The sequence below is a fragment of the Drosophila novamexicana genome, unplaced genomic scaffold, assembly GCF_003285875.2.
Source record: "Drosophila novamexicana strain 15010-1031.04,08,12 unplaced genomic scaffold, DnovRS2.1 tig00000986-arrow-arrow-pilon, whole genome shotgun sequence".
In the NCBI taxonomy this organism is placed as follows: Eukaryota; Metazoa; Arthropoda; class Insecta; order Diptera; family Drosophilidae; genus Drosophila; species Drosophila novamexicana.
The window spans coordinates 1,378,887-1,400,539 of NW_020824835.1; the positions used below are offsets into that span (position 1 = coordinate 1,378,887).

The 21,653-nt window shown below is 40.3% G+C and overlaps 1 protein-coding gene across 1 annotated transcript; it reads right to left on the reverse strand.

The window, feature by feature from the left end:
• Window positions 1-5,404: 5,404 nt before the first annotated feature.
• On the reverse strand, window positions 5,405-14,825 carry LOC115765685 (insulin-like receptor). Its single transcript, XM_030709343.1, has 12 exons — window positions 13,862-14,825; window positions 12,704-13,279; window positions 12,470-12,636; window positions 11,739-12,015; window positions 11,308-11,667; window positions 11,065-11,242; window positions 10,779-10,986; window positions 9,790-9,907; window positions 9,068-9,730; window positions 8,693-9,003; window positions 6,085-8,456; window positions 5,405-6,016 (listed from the first exon to the last, which is right to left on the reverse strand). The coding sequence occupies exons 1-12, from the start codon at window positions 14,268-14,270 to the stop codon at window positions 5,707-5,709; spliced, it is 5,949 nt and encodes a 1,982-aa protein (XP_030565203.1). The 5' UTR covers window positions 14,271-14,825; the 3' UTR covers window positions 5,405-5,706.
• Between the last annotated feature and the right edge of the window lie 6,828 nt (window positions 14,826-21,653).

Genomic DNA, 21,653 nt, shown 5'->3' on the forward strand with positions numbered 1-21,653 from the left:
TCTCATTCTGTTACACTCTCTCTTTCTCTCGCGACCAACTCTGAGTTTAGTTACGATCTGCATGCGCCTCAACCTAGGCAATATAACTGTTAACCTAGCCACAACACAAACCCAAGAACGTGGAGAAAAATTCCCACCAGCCAGCAGCCAGCTGAGAGCAACAACAAGAAGAAGAACAACAACATTTGTCCATGCTGTACTTTCTGTGTATTCTGTCTGCTGTTTTGTATATTTTTTAGTTGCCGTTTCAAACCTCTCTCTCAGTACGTTTGATTTAGTTATTAAAGCAAAGTAAGCATAATTACTAATTTGTTATTGTTATGAAATGTAAACTAGAAAGCAAAAACGACAACAACACAACAGACTAGAAACTCGCAATTTAAACAACTTAAAAACAAAAACAAAATCAGAGTGCAAACTCCATGCACCCAAATATCAGTTCAAAGTTCATCATCAAAGTTAAAAGCCAAATCATCGCCCCACACAACAGAGTCCAACAGACAACCAACTGCAACTAGTTATTAATACCTACCGCCTAGAGGTTAAACAAATTAACATTTACATACAAAGTGTATAAAAAGCAAGAAGATGAAGGAAAGCTCTATTAATGTACTTTTATTTTATAAACAAACAAAACCGAACACACGAACTTGTTAGGTACTTTTCATTCGTTTCAAAACTAAAACCAACACAAAAAACAACAAAAAAAAAAAAACCAAATAAACATTAAAAACGAAGAAAACATAAACTGAAAAACGTTGCTATTTACTGGTTGGATGGAATTTGGGTTATTAAAATGTTTTTCTATTTCACAGCAGCTCGACAGAAGCCGTTTTTATACCCTGAACCCATTAAAAATGGGAAACGGGGTATAATGTTGTCTTTGTGCAAATGTATGTTACAGGGGCAAAGAAGCATTTCCGACCCCATAAAATATATATATTCTGTCCGTCCGTCTGCTGTAGGTACGAACGCAAGGATCTCGGAACCTATATAAGCTAGAGACTTGATGTGTGGGTCCTCCTAGTGCCCGCGAAGTACGTGATTTTTCCGATAATCGATAACTAAGCCCGTTTCCAATTAATCGATAAAAATCGACTTCGCAATCTTGTTTCATGAGCAAATCTTGTAAGTTATAAGAGCTAGAGTCACCAAACTTGACATGTAGCTTCTAGAATCTCCATATATAAAACTGTTTGTCCTGACTGACTGACTGACTGATTGGTGATCAAAGCACAGCCCAAACTGTAAGAACTAGGAAGCTGAAATTTTCACTTTAGTTACCTTATGTGATGAAGGTGCACGTTAAGAAGGGGTTTCTGGAAATTCCACCTGCAAGTGTGTAAAAATCGCAAGAAACTTTTGTATAAAACTTTTTTCTTTACCATCCAATCGGCCTCAAAATCATTTTCAAATTCATTTGAGGGGTTTTCACAGTTGTCGAAAAAATCATTCCTCCTTGGTGGAAATGGGCGTCAAAGATATATATGAAAAATCATTTGAGACGTGTTTCACATTTTTCGCAAAATCAAAGCCTCCTCGGTGGAAAGTGCGATTCAAAGATTTTTTTGATGATGTTATATGTTTGGTTTATCAAAAATCTTTATCAGAACCTATTTGACACGCCTTCGCAACGTTAACCGTAATTGGATAAAAATGCGGGTCAAAGTTTTCAAAAACGAACGGAAATCTCTGATTCCACCATTTGGTTCTTTATTCGATGCACTTTAAACATATTTTTGAATAGAAGTGGTAGATTTAAGTTTTCCACGGGCGTGTACTTAATGGGAAGGTAATATAATATAATAATATAATTTCTGGCACAGAAAGTTCCACGGGCAAGGCCGGGCAATACCCGCTAGTAGTATGTACATATATATCAAGTATGTTTCATATTATATCAATCGCAACCTCCTCGGGACCACCACACAGCTAAAAATCAAGTAAATAAAACAATTTGTATTGCCCACCAATTTTAGCCACAATTTCAATGCAATGAACTTGTTGAGAGTATATAAATATTCTGTTGTACAATAATATATATTGTTTCATCAAGATCGGTTAAGAAACACAGAAGTTATTAAAGGAAACGCGTGGTTATATATATATTGGCAGCCACGGACACGTATCAGCTAGCGCAAAGCGCAAGAATTCCTGTATACATGTACACACACACATACATACCTATTGAACATCAACAGCATTGGAATTGCGATTGTATTGTTTTCTGTGCTGTTATTCTAATCCGTTTTTTTTCACATTAGAATTCATTTCGTGTGGCTGTTGGGTAGAGGCGGCAAAAGTAGCGTGGTATGTTATGCGTTCGAGCCCTATTCAGAAATATTTTTTTTTTGTAAATTTATTTTTTTACTCTTAGTTTGATTTGAAATTTTGATTCTGTCAGAAATGGTTCGTTAAAAACTAATCCCATTTTTACCATATTAGCTAGGTGGGCTATAATTTCAAAAATTTTCATTCAAACTCGGATAAATGGATTTGATAGTAGAGCCCCCATCGAGCGGAATTCTAGAATCTGCAGGCGATTCCTTGCTCTGTAGTCTGTAGAGCCGATCCTCGTATTAGTAATAGTTAATCCAACAGAGTCAGATAACGGATATACAAATATATAACACGATTACTTACTTGGAGTATGATTGAAAAAGCAATTGCTTTCATTTATGTATATTAATTTAGTTTTTATTATAGTCTCGCCATAATATTTTCGTTACATTGTAATATGTTTAGTTGTTTATTTCGCTTATATAAACAGGAAACAAATAACTTAGCTCTATATTTATAATTAGCTTTAGTTAGAAATAAAAATATTGAAGCTTTTTTTTTTTGTTTGTTTTGTATTAATTTATTATATGATAGGGTTTTGTTTTTGTTTATAGTATATGTAGGTATATATATGTACACAAAAGCAGCCATGTGCGCCAACGCAGAGCCAACTGTTCAGATATAATATCTATATAAGAAGCTGGCATTAGGCGTCAGCGAACTGCCCAAAGAATTTTATTACAAATTTGTTGTTTCTTATTGTTAAGCATTTGCAGTTCGATACAAAAATTGAGTTAATTCAACTATCAAATATACATAATTGTTTATAATGCTTTCGGCTGCGTTTCATATATATATATATATATGTATATATATATATATATATGCATATATATGCATATAAATATTTAAATTTTTGTTGATTTAAATTTACGTTGATTAATTTATAATTCCATTTATTGTTTTTACGTTTTCATTTCGCATTAAGTTTACAATTTTCGTTAGAAATTTTGCTTTGTTATGTACATAAAAACAAAAGGAACTATATTTTTCAGTCTTTTTAGTGTGTGTGTATGTGTATGTGTGTATGTGTATGTGTGTATCTGTATGTGTGTGTGTCTGTGTGTGTGCATATATGTAGCATATCTATTGTTTTTAGCGTATAACATATTGTTTCATTTAATTAAATATAATAATTAATTCAGTTGTTTGCTTTCAAAAGTTATTCATCGATTTTATATTCTAGCAGTTTGTATAATTCATTTAAATATTTTAGGTGCTCTTGCTTTATATTTTTTCGCATCTATACAAAAAAATAAAATATAAATGTTGCATGCGTTTTCTCGTTTTGTTTTTGCATTAAGTTCTTCTGTTACTTTACAATTGTATATATATATATATATGTATATAAAGAAGGCAATATCGAATACTTTTGTTTTTGTTTTTGATATTATTATTATTATTTAGTTTTTAGTAGCATTTAAATGTTTTACTTTGTTGCATTTGCAATTTTGAAGAGAATGTTTGTGTGTTGCATGCAGTTGTATAATTGTATCCTTTTTTATTTTAGCAAGTCTTGAAAGGGATTTATTTTTATAAATTTTATTATTCTTCTAATTTTATTAAACTGTCAGAACAGTGTAGTTCATATGTAAATACACACGTATATAAATATGTATGTGGGTATGTGTGTGTATATGTATATAGGTTTATAATTCGTCTATTGCTTTTCCATGTATTTGCAGGTTGAACTCGGTAATTCGTCTATGATCCAAACGAAGTCTCATCTCTTTCATGTTTTGTATTTATTCTTTTGCTACTTAATTTGAGTTTATGGCAATATCATCTACACTCAATGTGTGTGTGTGTGTGTGTGTGTGTGTGTGTGTGTGTGTGTGTGTGTGTGTGTGTGTGTGTGTGTGTGTGTGTGTGTGTGTGTGTGTGTGTGTGTGTGTGTGTGTGTGTGTGTGTGTGTGTGTGTGTGTGTGTGTGTGTGTGTGTGTGTGTGTGTGTGTGTGTGTGTGTGTGTGTGTGTGTGTGTGTGTGTGTGTGTGTGTGTGTGTGTGTGTGTGTGTGTGTGTGTGTGTGTGTGTGTGTGTGTGTGTGTGTGTGTGTGTGTGTGTGTGTGTGTGTGTGTGTGTGTGTGTGTGTGTGTGGGTGTGTGCTTTTTTGTCTACAGTTATGTTACAATAAAATGCGTTGCATATAGCATACATATTTATGTGAATATGTGTTTAGCATGTAAATATGTAAATTATGCAGCAGTTATTTAAGCTCTCAATTACGTAATTTGAAGCTTGGCTTCAACCGAAATTAATTTAGATAAGAAACAAACACAATTTAAAGCTCCACGTGTCTCCATGTGTGTGTGTGTGTGTGTTTATGTGTATGCGTGTGTGTAATATATAAATTATTCTCTCTCAGCACAAACTTTTGCCAATTGCCAAGCGCCACGCATAAAATCAGTGAATGTTTCTCTTTTTTTCGTTACTCTTTTTGCGTTTCATTTACAGACAGCTTTTTCAGTTTTTTTTTTGTTTTTTTTTTTTTTTTTATATAAAACGAACAACACAAACATAAACGCACTAAAAATTGCAACACAATTTACCATTAATATATGAAAAAAAAAACGAATAAAAAATTGTTTGAGTACATGTAAATTCTAGTTAAAGGATTTGTTTAAGTTGGTAATAGTAACTAACTAATTTAAGGACATTAACTCAGTGTAGATATATTGTTTGTTGTATTGCTTATTGTTGCTGCTGTTTTGTTGCTGTTGTTTTTGTTGTTGTTGTTGTTGTTGTGTTTCGTTTTGTAGTTGTACAGTTAGTTTGCTTCATTGTTGCATCGTTTCGTGTTTTGCTTTTTAGGTAGGTGCTAAAATAATTATTTTAATTATACATAAGTTAGGTTAGGTCTATATGCATATGCATGCATGCATGCGTATACATACACATACATATGTATTGTGTCTATGTCTAGTTGTAAACGGTACTTAGGTTGGTTTGTTGTTGGCTTTTGTACTTTTGTTATTTGCATTTAGGACTTGTTTTGTTGTTGTTGTTGTATGTGTGTTTAAACGGCGCTAGTAAATTATAAAAGAAATACTTAACAAATACGAAAACATATATAAATTAAGCTTAAGTGTATAATAAATTGTAAGGAGGCTTGGCTGAGGGCAAAAGTTTGCTGGCACTAAAAGGACAGAGTGTTGGCTAACATGCATACATAATGTTAGCATTAACTCTGCTCATGCTGCGCATTGCTCTCTTATACCATTCGAGTTGTAAGCAATTATAAGCTGCAGGCTCTGAGTACCCCGGCCCCACCCCGTAAAATATTTCTACATATTTTATGCTAATTGCTACATATACATATACATATGCATGTATGTATTTACAAAATTCTCACGACACTTGCGCTCTTCTACGCTTCGCGTCCTATGAAACCGTTCGGCGGCGGTGGCTTTGGCGTGCTCGCCTGCCTCAGCCAATTTTCCTTGAGTATATTGGACGTTTTAGCGGCCGACGCAGCTGCTGCTGCTGCTGCTGCTGTCGCTGCTGACGTTGGCGCCGAAGTCTCTGCTTTGCGCGTCTGACTAACGCTGCGACTGCGCGGCTGCTGATGCTGTTGCTGCTGCTGTTGTGGCTTGATGCGCGTCCGCTGCTTCTGCCGACTGAGCGGCATGCGCTCCATTTTAATGTGCTCCGTGTGCTCATCGGCGTCGTCCTCATCGCTGGAATTGGAATTTAAATTTGAAATAAATATTTTCAAATATTTAATAAAATTATCAATATTATTTACTCATTTTCGTCTTGATCGGAGCTGCTGGGCTGCACCTGCGCTGGGCCCGTCATGGCCGCATAGTTCGGATTATCGCTGGTGAAGACCTGACCCTGTCCAGTTGCAGTCTTTGGCTCGCTCATCAGAACATAGTTGGGATTGTCGCTGATCATGCTGAAGGGTGTTGCCCCCGTTTCCGTTGCGGGCGCCTGCATGAGCTCATAGTTGGGATTCAGACTGCTGGTGGTTAGCTTGTTTTGGGGCCAAGACGAATTTACTGCATCCGCACTGTTCCCGGACTCATCCAGCAGCTTGTAATTGGAATTGTCGCTCATGATTATTGTGCTGCCATTGCCTCCTGCGCTGGGCGTGGTCGCTGTGGGCGTATAGAAACGCGGTGTGCCCGCATAGCTGCCCGCGCTACCGCTGCCACCGCTCTCGATGGTGCCCAAATTGGGTCCCATTGAGACCATGGCCATGCCGGCGGGATGACTGGTTAGATTTGAGTTGCTGCTGCTGCTGGCCGCATTCGAGATGTTGCTCTTGTGGCTGTCATTGCTGTCGCCGCGCTTCAAATTGAAGCGGCTGAGCAGTCCGTAGCCGACGCGATTGCGCAAGGTGTCGGCGACGACACGTTTGAGGCTCGGATTACGACTGCTGCTCGCATTCGAACTGGCTGCCGAGGCTGTTGAGGGCTGCAGCGATGAGGAGACAACACCGCTGGTCACAACGCTACCGCTGCCGCTGGCGCCACCGCCAATCACCTCGTCCGGCATGGAGCTGCTCATGTTGGGTATAATACTGGCGCCACCGCTGCGCTTCGTTTTTGGGAGCAGATGCTGCTCACCACTGAGCCGTCCGCTGTTGCTGGGAACCAGCTCCACAAAGTTTGGACTCGGATCGTACGGTTCGTAGCCACGTTCGCCGTATTGATTTAACGGCGAATCCACATCCGGTTGCACATATGCCGCATCTTCCAAATGGGAGCCCCCGGCTGTGGGCAGTGTGCAGGATGCATCCGGCGTGCTACTCACTATATAGCCCGACTGCATGCTAAAGGGTGAATGTGTTGTCGCCTGATCATCGACCAGAGCAATGGGACTCTCGGCTGGCTGTTCAACCGATTCGTTGTGCTCCATGTTTGACTTATAGCCCTCATATTCGCCCACACGCAACGGCGTAGTGGCATCCTCGCCATCCACATCGGCATCTAGATGAGCGCTCGCAAAGGCATCTATTTGATTGCGCTCCTTGCGCTCCTTCTCGCGGTACTGCACACCCGCATCGGTATAGTAGAAGGCCACCTCCTTGAAGTGCGGATGAGCGAGCCCCTCCAGGTAAGCAATTATGTCCAGGAATGAGGGTCGCGCTGAGGGCCTATGATGCCAGCAGCGATGCATCAGCTTGTGCAGCACCTCCGGACAATTGTCGGGCCTTTCCATGATGCCACCGTCGATGACATAGCGCAGCACCTGCTCATTAGACAGGCCCTGGTAGGGCTGTGAAGCGAGCGTAGCCATTTCCCAGAGGACAACGCCATAGCTGAACACATCACTAGAGCTCGCGTAGACGCCGTCACGCAAACTCTCCGGCGGCATCCAGCGCACTGGCAACAGACCCTTGGTGCCCTTGCGATAGTAGTCCGTCTCATAGATGTCACGGGTCATGCCAAAGTCGCCAATCTTCACAGTCAGATCTTCGGCAACCATGCAATTGCGTGCGGCCAGATCGCGATGGACGAACTTTTTGGCGGCCAGGTAGGCCATGCCGTCCGCTATTTCGATGGCCATTTGGAAGATGCGACTATATGGTGGCGGCTGCACTGCACCCGCTATTGTTCCCGTGCCGGTGGTGAGCCCTATGCGCTGCTGATAGACAGCGAGCACATCTTCCCGTTCGTCGGGTCGATGGGCGCGCAAATAGGACTTCAGATCGCCCTTTTTCATCAGCTCCATGACAACCAGGGCCGGCTGTCCACACGAACAGACGCCCAGCAGCCGGACCACATGGTACGTGTCGAACTCTTTCATCACGCTCGCTTCGCTCAAGAAATTGGTTCGCTCCCGATCGGTGGCATTCTCGTTCACTGTCTTGATCGCACACGGTATATCCTCGCCGGTGTTTTGCGCCTTGAGTATGCCTTCGTAGACCATGCCGAAAGAGCCCTGGCCCAGTGGACCCAGCTGAATGATGCGCTCTCTCGGCACCTCCCAATCATCGGGCACGTATTGCAGGCTCGCATAAAATGGATTCACTTCCGTATTGATTACCAAATCTCGCGGATGTCCCTTCTTCGCACGGAAGAACTTATAATAGATCAACAAGCACACTATAATCCCCATGATTCCAATCAGAGTATATCCGGCCCATTCAAATGGCGACAATCCGGGCGGCTGCAAGGGTTGATCAAAATTTTGACAGGTTTTTAATAAAAGTTACAAATAATTTGACTTTCATAGGGAAATTCACGACATCTAAAAAATCAATTTGAGCGAATTTCCTATTTCGGTGTTGCCACAACAATATACGATCGGACAATGAGCAGAAAAGTTATAAAACACGGTTTTTGTGTAGTTTACCCTGATATCCCACATTGAACTACTTCGATTCTAACAGCTGAACTACTCACCGGCACCGTAACATAGACAAAATCCGTAAGATCACCCTCGCCGGCCAGTGAATTGGCCCTTATGCGGAAGCTGTATTTGCCCTCGTTCAGATTGGTCACAACGTAGCCGCTCTGATTGAGATAGTCCTGCACTGTGATGCATCGTTTCTCCTCGACGGCATCCCGTTCCTGGCGTTCGTAGATGATCATGTAGGAAACGATCGCACCGTTCGGATCCAGTGGCTCCTCCCACCGCAGCCGCACATTACCCCGTGTGGTGTTAAGGTTGCCCAGAAGTTCGCCCGTTAAATTAAATGCCTTGTCCATATTAGCTGTAGGATGACCCGATGATTAGATTGATATATGCTTGAGATGGCTAACTGAATGAGTACTTACCCAACTTTCGGGTTCGCTTCTCCCAGGGTTCGGCATCGCTGCACACATCAGCGGTGTCATTGACGCCCTCCTTCTCCCGGCATGCGCGCACCGACAGCGAATAGAGGGAGAAGTGTCGCAATTTCTCGAATTGAAATTCTGTCGTGTTTGCATCCACCTCGGCGGAGAAGATCCTGTAATAGGATTCGCTCTCATCCATAACTGTCATATTTGACCAGCTCTCCATAGAATTGTCTGCCGTGCCATTTGGTTTTGGACGCTCACTCTCGAACTTGCTGGCGTTATCCAGTTTAGCATGGCCAATTTGCCGCATCAGAGCGCTGCCAATTTTATGCTCATCCTCGTCCACTTCAATGTATCGCCTGCGCCTGCGTTGCAGAGCATTCGGACTGCCAAAAGAACCGGTGCCATCGATACTGTTGTCGGTGAGCGCGACTTCATTCTCCAATTGCTGCAGTTTGTCGCGCTTCTTCGATACATACAGAAAGTTCTGGAGGGCATTCTCGAATTCGATTTCATCAAAGATTTTCTCTTCAACATCTTGCTGATCGAACACGTTGCGACCGCCCGCATCGCATTTGCAGTCAGACCCTGGCGTCTCCATAATCGTCTTTTCGGCGGGCGACGAGAATGTCTCCTCGTCGTCGGAGCTATTCGGCAAAGCTGCAAGCATTCAAACGTGAATTAAAAACAGTTCTTCCCGCTATTCGGCTGTAACTTACGATCCCGGCAAAAGTTACGATGATGTTCCAGTTTGGCGTCCCGCCGTGTGATCTCTGCACGCACCTGATACTTAACCAGCTTGCCATTAACATTCAGCGGCGGTTTCCAGCTCAGCAACTGTAAAGTGAAAAGGAAAATACGATATAATTCACAATGATCTACTCTAGAGTGTGGCAAATTTCGGACACTTTTCCAACACTGCACAAGACAAAGATGTTCAAAACACGCACGATTTGAAATTTAACAACACGACATGAATTTGAAATAATTTGTTTTTACTAGTTTCGTGCTTATTGAATATTATTAATAAGAGCAAACACCTAAAGCGACTTGGTTTGGTTAATAATAAATTTAAATTTTTGTGTAATTATTTAAAATATTGTTTTTGTAGTTTGCTTTCTTCCCGTGTAAGAGTTTTTTTTAAATAACATTTGGATTATTTTACAAAAGCAAAATCTATATTTTTCTAAATTTTCTACAAGCAAAATGTAAGCAAAAACCTCCACAAAACTATCCGTTTATAAAAATGGCAATAGTCAATTGTTGTGGAGTTCTTCTATTAAACTGATAAATATCTTGTGATACACTTCAAATTAAGGATGTGCATATGCATTAGTTGCCAATTAGTTGTCAATTAAGAGATTTACTAATTAACCGTCCTCAAAATCTCCAGATTCTTCATTGTTACACGCAATATAATAAAATTATTATAAATGTACTGAAAGTAAATAAAATATGGTAAATTATAATCAACCCTTGAAACGAAATGTTCCAATTGCTGTGCGTTTACTATAAAACAAAACTCTTATGCATCCGATTGCATTTTTTTTTTTAATAGTACGAAATTTTATGAATATCTTTAATGGCTTTGAAACTAGCTGACTAAATCTTTCTTTCTCTTCGGGCATATCTTGTTCAGTCGTGCTGGTTCGTGTCACGACCTGGACCAACTCTAGCGTACATACTTTCAGACCCGAATCATACTCACAATTTTCGAGCTGTCTGTGGAGCGTGCACTGATCCTGCGCACATCCGTCGGCTTCGTGGGCATCGTCTGGAAGCGTATGATGTCGCTCTGATAGTTGCGCTTCTCCGACGAAATGGTCATGGTGCGGACATAGAATGCATATTTGGTGTAGGGCAGCAGATTACCGATAAAGCTCGAGGTGTCCTTGCTCGGTTCACTCACAATCCAGCTGCAGAGTGAAGTGAAGTGAAGTGAAGTGAGAGGCATTAGTGGATTCCAATTCATTTTACTATTAGCTTTAACGCACCTATCCAAGCAGGGTTGATAGTTGTCCCTGGTGACATTACCATATGGATCGGATGTGTGATAGATCTGATAGCCTATGAAGGAACGGTCATCATCAAATTCCACGGTGGTGATGATATTGATTACAACCAGTGTGCTGGCCTTTTTATTGATGTTCACTTTCAACAATATCGTATTGCCTGCGTATGTGTAAATGGATAAGTTATTAAATCTGTGAGAGATATAAGCTTAATGATAGACATACATGTGCCCTTGTTGCCATTCGAATCCTCGGCTACCTCGTTTTTGTTAAACTTTTCCGGTTTGCCGGGCAGCATCGGTCTCAGTTTATCGATGGTCTCAATGCAAAGTTTGGGATTGAAGTGAAAGAAGATGCTGCCATTGCTAATGCTGACTGTTTGATTTTCGCCCCAAATTGCCTCCAGATCCCGATTTTCCAGCACGTACAGAGCATACCGACCCTCTAACAAAGTGTCGCCCTTAATGTGGCGCAGGCTCTTGAAAAAGTCCAGTGTGGTCAGGCCATAGGTCAAATGCACCTTTAGATATGAATTAATTGTATGTACCATGCCCAAACCAGACACCAGTGCATCAACCATGTGCGCTATAAGAAACGAAGCGTAAAGGAGCATTAAATAAGCGACTGAACTGCTACATTTTTCTCCAGAGACTCACGTCCACCACGCTTGATGCTTATGGTGAGTCCGTCATTGCCGATCACAGTGCAGCCATGGAACTCCTTGGCTCGCACCAGACTGTCAATGATGCCGCCCTGGCACAGCTTCTGGCAGGTGCCGTTGCACTTTTGGCAGGTGTTGTTCATAGTGGAATAGCCCTTCTCGCAGCGTGTCGTGCATTTGCCATTGTAATGCACCAGCTTCATCTCCTTGCTGCTCTCGTATTTGGTACCCATCCGTTCGCACATCTCAGCCGTAATGCAACGTTGTTCGTACTGAAAGAGAAGGTCAAATTGCAGTTGATCAAAGGATTTGGAGCAGGCGGAGAATGATCACTTTTCACGTTCCCCACAACAGTGAGAACGAAATAAAAGAAATAAAAAGAGATCTGTCTTTTCCTGAGATAAAAACGAGAGCGTTCCACAAAAGATCTTAAATATGATTATTTTTTTAATTTAGAAATTTAATCAATTTGGGAAATGTTGCAAGCAATAAGAAAGAATATATATTAAGTTATCATATTTTTAAGAAGTTGCAACGTGTATTCTTTATAATTATTTTCACTAACGGTTTCTTGCAAGTTTCTAATAAAATAAACATAGCTATCATACATCGATAATAAAAACGAATGAAATTAACAGAAGATAATTAACTCGAATGAATAGTTCAATTAAACGTAACCGATGACAGTTTTAAATAGACTAGAAGAAAAGAGCTGTAGGTACATACCAGAAAGTAGCCATCAGGACACTGATTAATGCAGTTGCCGCCATGAATGGAAACATTGCGACAGGCAACGCAATCGCCCAGAACTGGCTTTGAGCAGCTGCCCAGGCAGGAGTCGTTGCAGCAGGTGTTCTCATCGATGCAGTTGTAGGGGCACTCCTTGGGGCAAACTACAAAGAAAGGCAAACGTATGGCTATAAATGACTGTATTGCTTCTGCGTAGATCGATCCACTCACTTGTCTGGCACGCACGATTGCTCCAGCAGTAGCGCTTGTTGTCCGGATGGATCTTGCAGACGGGCATATCGCTGGCATCCGTCATGGTACTATCCTGGGTATCGTCGCCTTTCGTTTCGCCCGGACAGCGTGCACATTCCGCCTCATTGCGATTGAACTTGAGCACAATGTCCGACTCTGTGGCATTTTTGGACACGATCTTCTGCCAGTTGACCGTTTTCACGAAACACAAATAGTAGTTCTTCTCGATGCGGACGCCCCCATTGGTAATGGCCCGCAGATTGGACAGTCCAATGTCCAGCAGATCCTTGTTCTGATATACGATGAAAGCGTAGCTCTCGAAGAGTATATTACCGCGTATAACGCTCAAATTGGGAAAGATTTGCGATAACGATATCAAATTATGTACACGATAAACGATTATATAGCCGGTGACCTCAGTGAGAAGCGGATAGCTTGTATTCAGCTTATCCGCATCGTTGATCAGCGTTATGAGCAAAAATCCCTCGATGATCGTACAGTTTGCCAGCTGACTCAATTCCGAAATATTGTTGCGTATATCCATTGATTTACAGGCTGTTTTTAAAGTTGAATCGAATATATTTATAATTAAAATATATTTCATAATCCACACACTTACATTGATAAGAGGTAACATTTTAATTTCGGCGCGCCGAAGCTTTTATACTCTTGGAGATTTATAATTGAAAAGGGTTGTGATTCAAATATTTTATTTCCGACCGAGATCTTCAAGACAAAGTGGTCTGATAAGGGTAAGGATGTTTGTCATTTCACAACTAATCTGATTCGTTAATATGATAAAAATATAGAGCGATAATATAAGGCTTGTAATAACCAAAAATTTTAATATTTTCAAGTGTTTTTCATACAAGAACTCATTTCAATGGTAACTATAGGATATACTGGTCCGATACCGCCAAATAAACGATCTACTGAAAGAAAAACCCATGAAAACTAAGATTTCTTTGGACAGATACGGACATGATTATAAGGACACGGACCTAAATACTCATCAAACATACATATACATACTTTATGGCGTCGTATGTATCGCCTTTAATGCACATTTCGCGATAAAATTATAATATCCTCTGCAAGTTTTTAAAAATGTACAACAGCCAGTGCTGCCAGACTTACGCATTTCCCTGCGCGCCAATCGTACATCCCTGTTTATGTTACTGTTGCTGTTAACGCCAGGCCCGATGTTACGCGCCTGTCCTGTCAGAGAGGCCAAACTGTATTCTAAGCTACGCTTCGCTGTTAATGTAGCTCGCTGCTGATGTTGCTGCTGTTGATCGTATTGCGTGGGCGGCGGCTGCAGCGCAATTGTTGTTGTCGCATGCAATGTTAACAGAGCGAGTATTGCATACGCTATGCTTTGGTGGCGCCAATGATGATGTTGTTCCTGATGATAACTGTATTTCGGATATACTCGTCGTGCTAGTTGTTGCTGTTGTTGCTGCTGAAGCTGCTGCTGTTGATGTTGTGGCTGTATTTGTTGTCTTCGGCGTCTTTTGAACAGATTGCGACAATGTAGCATCAGCATTTGATTTTGCACAAACAGAAATAACAATTGCAGTGTGGCCAAAAGGCTTAAGCAATTACTGTAAATGTTAAAATGTCGCTGCAGTCGTTGCTTTTTATGGATGTGGCTGTTAATATTGTTGTTTTTGTTGTTGCTGTTGCAGTGGCAATTGGCTGTTGTTGCTGCTACTTTTTGGTTATTGTCATTTGTACTATTACTACTACTACTACTATTTTTTCGACTACTACTACTATTTGCACAGCAACATATATGCGCGACGCTGGCAACATGTTGCTGGTGCTGCAGATGTTGCTGCTGTTGTTGCAGACAGCGGCAATGTTGCGCCGACGACAGTTTGCTGGGGAATGTGGTGGATGTTGCGCCGCTGTTACTGTTACTGCTACTGCTACTGTTTCTGTTTTTGCTTCTGCGCTGGCTGCTACAGCTGCTGCTGTCTGCATAGGAACTGCTGCTTGTTTTTGTCTGAATGCAGGAACATGTTGTTGTTGCGAACACTTGTCGGCATACAACACAAATGTTTCCATGCGTTGTTGTTGCTCTTGTTGTTGTTGTTGACAATGATGCTGGCCTTGTTTTTGTTGTTTCTAATACCTTATCAGTTGTTGTTGTTGTTGGTGTATTTGTTTTTGTTGGTGTTGCGCTGCAACTGGATTTCTGCATCATGTTGCCGGGCGCTAGCGTTTCGCGCAATTCACAATCGTATTTACTCGGAATCGGTTTACCATTAAACACCATAGATATTCTTCTTTTTCGCTTTGTTGTTGTTGTTGTAAGGGTCAAACATGCACTATCGCTGTGATTTGTGTTTGCTATTGGTATTGGCAGCTTTTCCTCAGGAATACGTAAGTAAACATATTCATTGAAAAATGTTATTATTGCTGATTCCATTGTTTTGCTTGCTTTGTTGCTATTTTAATTAAATTAAAAAATTTGTTTTTATTATAAATTATTTAATTAGGGGCGCCGGCCCACTAAGTGATCATTGCAGCTCTCGCTTGCACGCTTGCACGCTCGCTACCCCTCTTTTTCTCTCTCTTCCTCACACATACACACACACACACCAGTTGTGTTCTCAGACTTGTAGTGTTTTGTATTTATCTTCGTCAGTTGGAATGCTTTTTTGTCGTCGTTATTGTTGTTGTTGTTGTTTTTGTTTTTGCTCGGTTGGTCGAAACTGTAATGAAAATAAAAAAGTGCAAATGTTTTTGTTAATTTTATTTTACAAACAGCAGAGCGGTAAAATAACAACGGCGTACGTATGTATGTGTGCAAGTATGTGTGTATGTGTGTATGTATGTACGTAAGTACCACAGCGACAGGCAATAACAATAATTTTATGTGAAAAAGGGCGCCAAGTGCTCGATACACGTGCCTCGTCAGCGTCTGCGTCGACGCTGACGTCGCGTTATCGCTTTAGCGTGACCAAATATACACACAAACATGAGTACACTAGAATTCGTCATTAAATGAACGCAATATATAATTTATTTCATATTTACACACACATGTGGCTACAGCTTTCGCATTACATTCGAATAACATTTGCATTATATGTATGCAGCACGAATTACATAGCGCATGATGTTAATAAATGCAACAAAAAATTTAATTCATATTTACATACACACACATGTGGATTAACAGCTTTTAAATAACATGAGCCGCCTCATCACATTCGAATAACATTTGCATTACATGTATGTATGTATCAAGAGTTACATAGCGCATAATGTTAACTAGATTTACAAATATAATTTATGTGTATGTGGTTAAGCGGCTTTTCATAGCAAAAAATCATGCCTCCCATAACTTCCATTCTCATTCTAGTTTGAGAGAACAATCTCAAGGGCTCACGCCAACTTTTTAATACATACTAATGTACATATGTATGTATATACATTTGCTAATGCGATGTCGCATTACTCAATTAAACAGCAGAGTTCTGCTAAACATCGACGCCGACAGCACCAATACAACGACAATTATACACACACAATGGCAATAATTTTATGCAGAAAAAGAAACAAGAATAAATAAAAGTGTTTATCAAAATGGTTTTTGCTGCTGTTGCTGCTGCCCAAACAGCATTGACGTTTGTTTGCATGACGCGCGGCCGTCGCCGCACTGACGTTAAAGCCAGGCGAGAGACTGCTACGGTGGCAGCGACGCCAGCAGCGCAGCAATTGTAAAAGCGTAGTAAATAGTAAAAAAGAAAAACGAAGAAAAAAGTGTGCGTAGCGTATTTACAACTACGTTGTAATTCATCAACTTGACGCTGCCCACCCTCTCCCCATGTGTCTTACACAGGGTGTTGCCGGTTTTTGGGGCGCAATAAAAACAAAATGCGGCTGCGTTGTCAGCGGTGTGAGAGCGACTGAGCGCAAAACGTGGCAACAAAACAGAGAAAAAATATTGTAAGAGCTGCCAAAGGAGGAAGCGGGCACACCACCCGCCTCTAGTTGTTGTAGTTTTTGTTGTGCAGTAGTAAAAATGCTGCTGCGTAGTTTAAACGTACTCACGCACACTCACGCACGCACGCACGCATGCATATGTATTTATTCATGTGTATGTACAAATACATGTACAAGTACTATTAGAGTTTTGTTCTTGTGGGCTTGTCAGCGAATTGCAAATTGTTTTTGTTTCCCATAAAATTAACAACAACAACATCCGCCTCTCTGTCTCTTTCTCTCTCTATCTCTCTCTTTTGTACTCACGCACACACCATGCTCTCGCGCTCTCATAGCTAATGCTGCGGCGGTCGCTTGCTTTATTATGCTTTATTATTATTTTTTGTTCTTGTTGTTTTTTCTTATATTGCGCAGTAAAAATAATACACTATAATTGTCAGCCCGCACGGCCCACGGTCGCACTTAAAGCCTCCATAAATAATAAGAGAAAAAAGCAAAAGCCAAATATAACTGAAATAATTAAAATGCCTTAAATACATGTGTTTATAAAAAACAAAAAAAAAAAACCAAAAAACAAATGCCATGCATATGCCAAAGACAATAACAAAATCGAAATAAAAATGCGACGCTGCCCACTGCAGGTTACCGTTTGTCGAAACGCCATGACACCTGCCGCACTCGCACTACTGCTCGCTCTCCCAATGCTGTTTTTCTTTTTTTATTTTTCTTCTTATTTTGCTCGCTCTTCGCAATCAAACGAGACATCGCCGCACAGTTGGGGAGCCACTTCGGTTCGCATAAGCTATGCGGCTATCTCTCAAACTGTACAACTCTTTTCAGTTACACACACACACACGTGAACACAGAGAGCGCGCGCGAGAGAGCAAGCAGCTCGCTTTATGCTCATCAAACTGTATAACAACAATGTTGCTGGCAGGCTGACCCAATTTCACAAATTTTTTTTTTTACTATCAGGTGAAAAAACGCGCAACATTTCCGTCTAACTTTGACAGCGAAATACAACAGAGTTGGTTAACAGATACACAGGCACACACACACACACACACATGGAAAATTAACAGACGCTCCCACTTGGCAATTTTTTTATCATTGTTTAATTTTGTTAAACTCGGCCACAGGCGCCACCGTGCACGCGCTCGTTAAATGTTGAGAACTGCTATTGGCACGCTTAACCATCATTTGTTTTGCTGTTATTCACCTGATTACTGTTTTTTCTTTTATTTACAGCTACAATGGCTTAAGGGCATGCGCCTGTAATAACTTTTTTGTGTAATTGCATTTACTACGCACGCGCAGCAGTTGGCAGCGACGTCAAAGCATTGGCGAATGACGCCAATCGAGCGGCTGCTGCTGCCGCTGCTGCTGCTGCTGCTGTTTAAATGCTTCTGACTCATTGTTGCAGCAATAACAACAGCAATAGCAAAAATGCGAGTTTAAATAAACAATAACAACAACGTTAACGACGGCATTGACGCTGGCAATAACGGCAACAGCTACAACAACAACAATTGCCACTCTGTGCTGCGGCTTCCAAAAGGCAACAACATTCCAATCCGACCAAAGTTGCCAGACCAGTTAAGAGCAGCAGTGACAACAACAACAACAACAACAATAAAAACCAAAGCGTAGCAATGCATGAAATATTTCTTATGCTCCAAATCCGCCAATGGGCAAGTTTTTTTTTTATAGTTTTTGTTATATTTCTTTGATTGTCTACACGCACACATTGAACAAAAGATTAGCAACAAAATTGAATAAAACCACAAAGTTAACATTTCTTTCAGACCAATCACAACAAGAGAGCTAATAATTATGTTTAACGCTTCGACAAATCCTTAGGCTAATTTTATTTAGTATACCCTGAACTTATTAGAAATGGTTAAACAGGGTATACTGGTTGTGTGAAAATGTATGTAACAAAGTATATACATATATTCTTGTTCAGCAACAAAATATCCGTATGCTCGGATTTATGTACGTCTCGATATCAGAACCTATAAGAAATGCCGGCTTGAAAATTGCTTCCAGTTTTCTTTTTAAGTATTCACAGATCAGGTACTTTTCAGTTTTTGAATACCGCCTCCCGATTCTGCACTATTTATCGAATTCTATTAATAGAACCGCTGTGGCGGTAAGGTATGAGGCGATAGCAAGTAGTTCGTTTGACAGGCGGGCACGAGTTCGAGCCCCGGCATGAGGAAATTTTTAATTTGTTTTTTATTTTTCCTTTATAGTATCTGTGAGATCTCTTTGTGACCCCATTGGAAATGGATTAAAAAAAAGGATATTAGATCTGGTTTCTTTTTTTTCAAATCGTTGCATCGGCGTGCGTGCGTTTAGGGTATCTTCCAGTCGGGCTCTGCCAACTGGAGCACTCTTGTTTTTGTTTTGTTTTTTAACGAATCTTAAATTTGAACTGCGATGATGTAAGAATTTGTTAGAGAAAACATCAAAACAAGCGACTCATGGATTACTGAACAACTTAGTCACAAGCCAGACGTGAATATTTCGCTGGAAATGGCAGCTATATGAATATTTCATATATTCCACAAATAGTTCGAGAAGTTCGTTAGAACTTGCAGCCTTATAGATATTGTCAACTCGGATGATACACATGTATGCGAGAGTAAAAGCGAAGTATTTCCTTCAAGTTAAACACAATTTTGCACTTCTCAGGTAAACTTTATGGACTAGTAACAATTCTAAAGCTGTATTATTTCTGTGTTTAAGATCCCCCATAGATTTAGATGTCATCCATTTTATTTTGAACATTATGAATCAGTCTGCAACATTCTATAGCTGGAATCTTAATGTTCTCAAATTAAGCAAAACAGGTGAGTTTATCCAAATTTTATGCAAAAATGTAAACAAATTTATGCAGGTTTAACGAGGCTTCATTTTTTTGTTCCATCCATAAACTGATTTTATAAAATTCTTGATGAAGAAAATGGCCTGCGATTGCAAATGATATTAGTTAATTTAGAGTTAAGTTTAACTTGATCAGTTCAAAGCTGATAAATATTTAAATGCTGAATATATATTTAAATATATATATATATATATATATATGGAATGCTCGATCTTAACTCTACAACAAAATGTTGTTAGTTGAAGTAGCAGAATTTGTTTTAATCTCTGAGAGAAGATTAGGTTTTAATCGATATTATGTGTATAATATAATAGCTAGAGTTTTCTTCTTAAGATAACTTAATATATGTTTTGGTTAATTTTAATTTTTTAAATATCAAGATATTTATCATTAATTTGACAGGTATTTTTATCAGACTATTCATGAAATCAATTATTTCGTCATATGTGAAATAAGTGACTACAACATTGTTGTTTACTTGCATTCATTTGAATGATCATGATAGTTGTTCCTTTTCAACAGCCTTGTCATTGTGACTGTAATTGTGAACTATACGTAATTTCATAATGTTTGGGCGACGCCTGTGAAATACTGTGGAACAACTACTTTGGATGGTCGGTCACATGTAGTGCCTAATCTCTATGGCTGGGCTCTAATGAATTCGCAAAATCATGCCAACTAGAGAGAACGAGAGGGAGAGCGAGAACGAAGGAGAATAACATTTGCAATAAGAGAGACAAAGAGAGCACGAGCTGGCAGGTGAAACTAAACTCGTTGATATAGTTTAGTTATAGTGTGCGTGTGTGTGCGTCGGGCCTGTTGTTTTGCTCGATATTTAGTGGGTATACGATCCAACTCGACGTCGCGACTCATTTGTGCAAGTTCCAGATAAGCAACGTGACGCCTCACGCGAGATAAATCGTCTTGCCCGGTGCCGGGCCGGTTCGAGCCGTATTCGTTTAGGGGGCGTTGCGCGGCGAGAGAGACGTGGCGGGAGGGGTGTGGCAGAGGGGTGGCGTGCGGGCGAATTGGGCTGGAATGATCTCGGGGCAAATGCTAATAACAAATATGACATTTAAATGCGGTTACACACACACACACACACCCACACACACCCACACACACACACACACATTATCAGGAGCATCAGCACAAGCATTTAAATTAAAGCTGAGCTGATAATGGCAATACACAAACCTTTATATACATATATGTGTGCACGAATACATATGCATATAAAGAGCGAGATATATATGTGTGTATGTATATGTACGTGTGTATGTATAACTATGTTCTGCTCACTTGGAGAAATTGGCAAGAGTGGACTTTATATTTTTGTTAATGCAATTCTTATAAACAGAGCAGAACAGAAGAAGCATTTGCATAGAAAAAGTAAATTGTATACACTCGAAGAAAAATGTCGTGCTAATTATATATTTTTAATTTTCATTTAAATGTGAATCTATACTTACTTTAAGATTCCCTGTCTATTGTTTTGATCAAGCTTTATAATGCCTGACTGGAGGCAGGCCAAAGGTCTCTCAGGCTATTTCACCCACAAGCAAAGTATTGAATCTTGTCCAGTCACAATTAACTCACGATTAATTCAGTAGCTTTCGCATGATACTCTTTTAGTAAGTAAACAATTCGTAATCAGCCGTGCCTAGAGAGAGGGTTGCGAGGCCTGGGCCCGATAGATAACGCAGCTAGTTTAACCGTCGAACTAGAAACTCCGCGGGTTAACTCGTCTAACTAATTGGAAATAAAGCTCTATTTATTTCGGGTTCAGTGCCAAAAGCACTTTGGTAATAAGAAATTGCAAAATTCGGATCTGATCAAATCAAGTTCCATATAGAGGTAAATATACTATTTCTGCAAGCTCCATAAAAGACAACTCTAATTCATTTCAAATGAAACCGAGTTAGGGCCTCAGAAATATAGAAAACCAACACGGCATGTATTCGATTACAGTGCACACGCGTGTCGTGTCGTGCAGTGCCGGGTGTCGGTTTCCCCAATCCATATTCATCATCATTAACTTCTTTTACCCAATTTTTAAATGCAAAAGGTCGCCTTATTTGC